The following is a 6,486-nucleotide window of genomic DNA, read 5'->3' as shown; positions in this document are numbered from 1 at the left end:
CTGCCAGCTCCGCTGCAGCCAGCCTCGACACCCTTGCTGCCGCAGCAGCTGCTGCTACAGCTGCTCGCTCATGCTCCTCTGCCACGGCACGCTCGGCCTCCTGCCGACGCCGCATGCTCGAGGTAGCCGTGTGCTGAGAGCGACCTGCAGACATGGCTCACTGTAGGGGGGCTGTTGCATGAAGAGGAGGCTGTTGAAGACGAACTGCTGCTCAATAGTCCGGAGGGAGGAAAGTAACCAGAGGCAGACGGAGCAGCTGCTGCTACCGACTTGGGCTGCTCACAGGAAATGCTCAGGATACAAGATAACGAGGCTCTGATACCACTTGTTAAACCTTTGAATCTGAGCATTGATAGTTGTGGATAACACTAGGAGAGTTGGGACAATTTTCGTTGGTTTATTTCTCACACAATGCCATGCCAACCTGAGGGGTTGGGGATACATACTTATAGGTTGCTAGCCAGCCAAGCATATGCTGAAATGCTACTGAGATGCCAATCTAAGATGCTAGTCTAAGATGCTGGTCTAAGATGCTATCCTAACTGCCAGTCCTTGATGGTCAGGAACTCTATCCTAACTGCCACAAGGATCATGTGTTGCAGCCCCACAAAGACCCTAGTACACAAACTTATCCAACACTCAAGAGGGTCAGAGTGACTTCAAATGAAACACATATGGACTAAATCAAAAAAACACGTGCCCGAAGTAGCTCCGTTATATACATCTGGGATCGAATATACATCGCGATGGATTGAATGTATAAGATGGCGTGTCCGCAAATCGTCAAACCCCGGATCATATGAGTGTAGCTAGCTATACAAAAAAACTATGACTCCCAGAACACAGCACCCGAACTAAACGCCCAAGGACCCCAAGGAAATTCAACCAAACCAGACCTGTGCTTTCATCAGAACTGCCTCATCCTCAAAAATGGATTAGCGAGACGGTTAGACGATTGTACCCTGCTCGAACGTTCACAGGGCGACCATACGCGTGTTCTATTCCATAATCCAGGCATGATACCGAACTCGAGAGCCTGGTCCTGAAGGGGAGATCCTCGCCTAAGTGAGCATGGTAATGAATCACCTCCATCATGCACACCAAAAATGAATATCCATGTCCAGGCAGCGAGGCAATGAGCGTCCATTACCCATTGCGAGCATTTACTCCTCCATGTCTTGTGCAATCTCCATAACTGATAAGATGTCGTCGCGGGGATGAACCATTTCCACAACGACACTCGCTTCATCTCCCACTTTCCCGGCTGCAACCACGGTTGTGACCTGAATCCCGACCTGTCGGTGTCACCAGAAAAAAGGGATTAGAATAAGGAGCTCAAAATATCAAGACAGGGAGAGCGGTTATCTATATATCATAGAATCAGTAACTCAATATGCAATCTTGAAAAAAAATATCCAAATTGGCAGGCCCCGGTTGACTATAGCAGGAGGTTGGCTTTCCCTTGTTTACATGATTTTGTCAGTTTGGAACTTTGGAGTCGTTTGGCTGCATACCAAGTGTTATTCTTTTTCTAAAGAATAGCAAGTTCAGTTGTGGTTTTAAATGAGCAGCTAAACAAACTGATTAGCATATACCATCCCATTTACGGGTCTACCCATTCCACAGCATGAAGGATTTGATTGACTGTAGTCAAAAGTTAGAACCAGAAAGAATAAAGGGAAGAAAGATGGAACCGGGCCAAAATTACTGATCTGCCTGAACTTAGCCAGGAACCTGGTGGTTCTCGGAATCTACAGTGAATCAATGAAGGAAAATTGGTTGATGCCCAGGGGAGCTAGTTCTGACCAGTGAACTTGCACACACGATCTTCAAACTTAACAAGACCAGACTGGTACCCATACCGGGTTTCCTCAGTCGAACTGGCAGATCGATCCAGTTTTTAAACAAGGGGCAGGACAACTAAAGTTCTCGCTCATGATCCCAGCAAAAGTAAAAAAAGTACTCCCTCCGATCCATATTACTTGTCGCAGCTTTAGTACAAAGATGTACTAAAGCTACGAAGTAATATGGATCGGAGGGAGTACTACAATGGAGATACTGCACCAATAAATAGATAAATTATTGGATGAAGCATGTTGACTTACATCCACCAAAAGCAATGTTGCCATGCGATCCTTGATGAACTTAAGTATGAGTGCTCTATACTTCCTCCCCTTTGGCTGCCTCCTTAAGTACTCCAGCAACCAGTAACGTAAGCTGTTGCTATGGAGCTTCCTAGCTACTTTAACATGCATGCTCGCAATAAATGTCATCCCTTCCAGATCACCAGCTGAATATGGTGGAGATTCGCCTCTAAGAAAAGCCTTTACCTGCAATTTTTCAATGTATAAAATTAAGTAGACCATATTTATATCATTCAGATAAAGCTATAAGAGCATGGTTAATAATATAGCCAGCTGATGGCTATAAGGAACTGCCAAGTCATTTATAGTCATCATCTACAGGCACTCGTACAATAATGTGGGCTATAAGGTTGGCTACTACATTAATACTTTTTTCTATCTTCTCTCTATCTCTGTCTTCACATTTATTGTATTTACCTACAAATGCGTATATAGCTAGGCTCTTGCATGAGAGCCCACTTCCCTTACTTTTTTTCACATCTCTCTCCTCCACATAGGCAAAAGTGGCATGTAAGCTGGCTATAAGCCCACTATTGTACTTGCTCTAATGGTGTGGATAAAACTACACTCCATTCATAACACAAGAAAAAAAATTGGCAATTCGAAAGGACAGTTATTTAACTACCAAAGTTCCTCCAAACTGTATCATGTCCCTGTTCATATATGATTAATAGGTGCATAAAAATACCTGATAATGAGCAAGCAGGTCGACATATCTTCGAATAGGGGAGGTGAACTGTACATAGCCAGGAATTCCGAGGACACCGTGTGCTACAGGTTTTCGAAAATCCATTTCTGCAGCACGAAGCACACTGATATTGGCAACGCTCCTGGCAGGCCCTTCAGGTAGATAGGCAAATGCTGACACAGCTGTATTAGACTGGGGATGCCCTCTGTATGGCAAAGGAATGTTGTTGTCAGAACCAAACGCAGCCACCGCCTCCCCACACAGTATCATCATCTCAGATACAAGCTGCATTGCTGGGTTGGTTTGATCTTCAACATATAAATTAATGTTTGGTTCAGGATCATCAGGATTTGCCACCTTGATACGAGGTTCTATCATAGCAGTGTCGATTGAACCCTGCAAACTTCAGAGTGTCAATGGTATCAAGTAAAAGTAACAAATGCATCTAAAATATTCAGTTGGTTAGGTACACGCTTAAATTTTCAGAAAATCTCCAGAGATACAGACTTGTTCTAAGTGGTATCAGGACTAATGCAAGATGTCCAGCCAACGGTTCAACATTAAATTTGTAGTCTATCTTATTATCTAAAAAATGTAATCTCGGTTACTAATGAAAGGATGATGTATAGACCAGCAACCGCAAAGGCCTGCATAGCTCTTACCTGACTACGACGCCATTGTGCACGAAGTGAAGCAGCTTCTTGAAGAATCCTCAGGTCTTCCTCTTCTTCCAGATTCATGTACAGCAATTCAGTTGCACCCTCATATGTTAACATGTAGGTAGGTTTGATTACTGAGTTCTCTATCGAATATTCTGCAATGCTATCACACACAAATGGATGCATTCATTACACTTATTATAAAAGAAACATACAGTATCTCCCAAAGAAAGAAAAAAGACAGCTTGCTAAGAGAATATTAAAGGAGTTGTAGAAAGATACCTTCCATCTGGATGCAAAATCACAGATACGCTTACAGATCTACAATCTGTACCCTGTTGCAAACTCATAGCATTCATGGCAAGCCTCTCTGGGAACATCGGAAAGGTGGCAGTTGGTAAAAATATGGAGGTTCCTCTGTGCATTGCTTCCCTGTAGGCAAAATGTCATTGTTTCAAATAATAATATAAGATGCTATTGACAGAAAAGCTAGACCCGCTGAGCAGGAGAAGCAAAAATAACCTGTCAAGGATGCTCCGGGGTTGAAGAAAGCATGTTGGGTCAGCTACATGTATCCAGACCTTTATCCTACCATCAGGTAGTCTAGTTGCACTTAATGCATCATCAAGCTGAGTTACCAAAAAATAGTGTTCAAAAGATTTGTCCCTGAGCAGCGAATTTATATAATTCAGTTTCTTACGAAAGATGTGTGGGCAGCAATAATAGAAACATACTTCATCAGCCTCATCCACATCAATGGCATACACTCTCAAATTTGAAAGATCCTTCCTGACATGCTGAAAGAGAACCCAAGGTATTTTAAATTATATAGATATTAGTCATTCAGAATTCGACAGTAACTACATATACCTTATCTGAATCAGGACAATCCACCAGAAGCTCCTCAGCAACAGACAAAACTTTCTCGGTATACGTGGTTTGAACATCATACCTGAAAAGATCAAGATTGACATGCACGGGGAAGTAACCCACATTTATAAGGAGCTTTAGGGCAGTTGATGACGTCCGTGCAAAACCCATAGCCTTCAGAATCTGTCATTACATTCAGTCATATAGGCAAGGATCAGCAAGATGGGGAAGTCAAACATTTTCCTCAATAAAGCATGATATAAGGCTAAAGAATATCTTTTAGCACAGAAATATTAAACAAAAGATTGGTAGTGGAATAGGATATGTTACATTTCCCGCCATTCTTCTTTGTTCATCATTACACGCATCAACTGCATATGCCTGAAGAGACTCGATTTTTTGTTTCACTTTCTCTTCCATCAACCATGAATTTTTTGGAGGCTTAGAGCCTAGAGGCAATGCTTTAGCAGACTTGAGTAGGTGGACAAATTCTTCCAGTTCCTTATCGGCGGCCTCTTTAGCAAGCTTCCGTCGTAAAAGTTCATCCACCTACTACCAGATGATAAACATAAGTCTACCAATGAACACCACAAAGCAGAAACAATTTTGCAGAAAATGAAGCAACTAGAGCAATTTAGGGAATCACACACTTGATAAATACACTCAAATCAAACATCTGGCTGACTAATCATGTCAGATTAGCAGTCAAATTTCTATAACATCCATTAAAACCCTATAGCAGTAGCAGTGGGGTTTTGCTTGCTCTCTTTCTGTTTTGTTTTGGCTTTCTTCCCTGTGTAGGATAGTTTATAGGTTTGGCTAGCCAAGGTTTCCTTTCTTTTTTTTTCCTGCGCCTCCTCGGTGTTCTTCTAATACAAAATGACACAGTTTCATCGGTGTTAAAAAAAACACCCATTTGGAATATCAGAGGAAAAAGGTAAACATGATGATTTGTATGGCCTCCCGCCACGCAAAACTATGCTCTTAAATAGACTAAAACCATGGGCACACCGGCACAAAGACAACTGCTAGGCTTACAAGAGGCAAAATGGAACTGAATTGTGATTACAGTTGAAGGATTGGTCAGTTCAGGCTAGCATTCTAAAGGAAATATCACGACCTTACATTCTTCTCAAAAGGAATTGTTGCAACATTAACGAGGTTGCCAAACTAATTCAGGTGTGTAACACACGATAACACACGATATATATATATATATATATATATATATATATATATATATATATATATATATATATATATATATATATATACGGTGGCGCTAAACTGCGCGGGAGCGCAGAACTTCTAATCGTACGCTCCGGTCGGTAATTGGACCGCACAGTGCGCCGCTCATCCCACGTCCCCTACGGTTGTAGTAAACGAAGGTAAAAGCCAGTACAAAATATAGTAACGAATTAAATTCCTGTTACCGAACCCACACGTCTGATCTCCGCCCCGTAGCTATAACCGTTTATGACAGTAAAACTACAAGCAAATATAGTAATGCATTGCATGCACCGCACTGTGACCCACTAATTAGCATTGGTAATCAATGTATGGTAATCGAAATAAATCTATTACGGCTGGCCCACTAATTAGCAATGGTAACAATATTCCATATATGGTAATATAACTAAATCAATTACGGCTGTAGTTTCTACAGTTGTAAAATGAAGTGAACTCATGGTAATATAATAAAAGTGTGTGAGTTATAGTAAAAGTAGTAAGCATACGTGGTCCATCTAGTAACAGGTTTACTATATTGGCATTGGTCCTCGTTAATGAATATCCTTTCATTACTATGCTACTTGACTCCCGTTACTATATTCACTAATTCATTACTACATGTCCAAAAATTGGCATGATCGTGCCATAGTTAAAATCAACCACCGCAGCAGGGGCGCGGACTAGTACTGGTCGTAATTTAATTAACTCATTACGATGAACTTTAAAGCGGGCACGTGGACCAGGTTACCTGGGCTCATTAACGCACGGATGGCTGGTTGCGTTGGTGGCCGGAGCGTACAGTAAGTTATAATGCGCTCTGGCTTATTTTAGCATACCTATATATATATATATATATATATATATATATATATATATATATATATATATATATATA

General features: G+C 41.4%; 1 protein-coding gene across 1 annotated transcript in view; it reads right to left on the bottom strand.

The window, feature by feature from the left end:
- Window positions 1–680: 680 nt before the first annotated feature.
- LOC119362153 (ribonuclease II, chloroplastic/mitochondrial-like) overlaps window positions 681–6,486 on the bottom strand; it is a 9,118-nt gene continuing 3,312 nt past the window's right edge. The window contains exons 6-14 of the mRNA XM_037627355.1: window positions 4,692–4,910; window positions 4,362–4,544; window positions 4,226–4,288; window positions 4,014–4,120; window positions 3,774–3,923; window positions 3,495–3,654; window positions 2,833–3,228; window positions 2,106–2,330; window positions 681–1,295 (exon numbers count right to left, since the gene is read on the bottom strand). Of these exons, the coding sequence (XP_037483252.1) occupies window positions 1,164–1,295; window positions 2,106–2,330; window positions 2,833–3,228; window positions 3,495–3,654; window positions 3,774–3,923; window positions 4,014–4,120; window positions 4,226–4,288; window positions 4,362–4,544; window positions 4,692–4,910 (1,635 nt within the window). The 3' untranslated portion in view covers window positions 681–1,163. The remainder of the gene's footprint in view (window positions 1,296–2,105; window positions 2,331–2,832; window positions 3,229–3,494; window positions 3,655–3,773; window positions 3,924–4,013; window positions 4,121–4,225; window positions 4,289–4,361; window positions 4,545–4,691; window positions 4,911–6,486) is intronic.

Source organism: Triticum dicoccoides, chromosome 1A (assembly GCF_002162155.2).
Source record: "Triticum dicoccoides isolate Atlit2015 ecotype Zavitan chromosome 1A, WEW_v2.0, whole genome shotgun sequence".
Lineage (NCBI taxonomy): Eukaryota > Viridiplantae > Streptophyta > Magnoliopsida > Poales > Poaceae > Triticum > Triticum dicoccoides.
The sequence above is the reverse complement of the archived record's forward strand: the minus strand, read 5'-3'. Positions and strand labels throughout refer to the sequence as shown.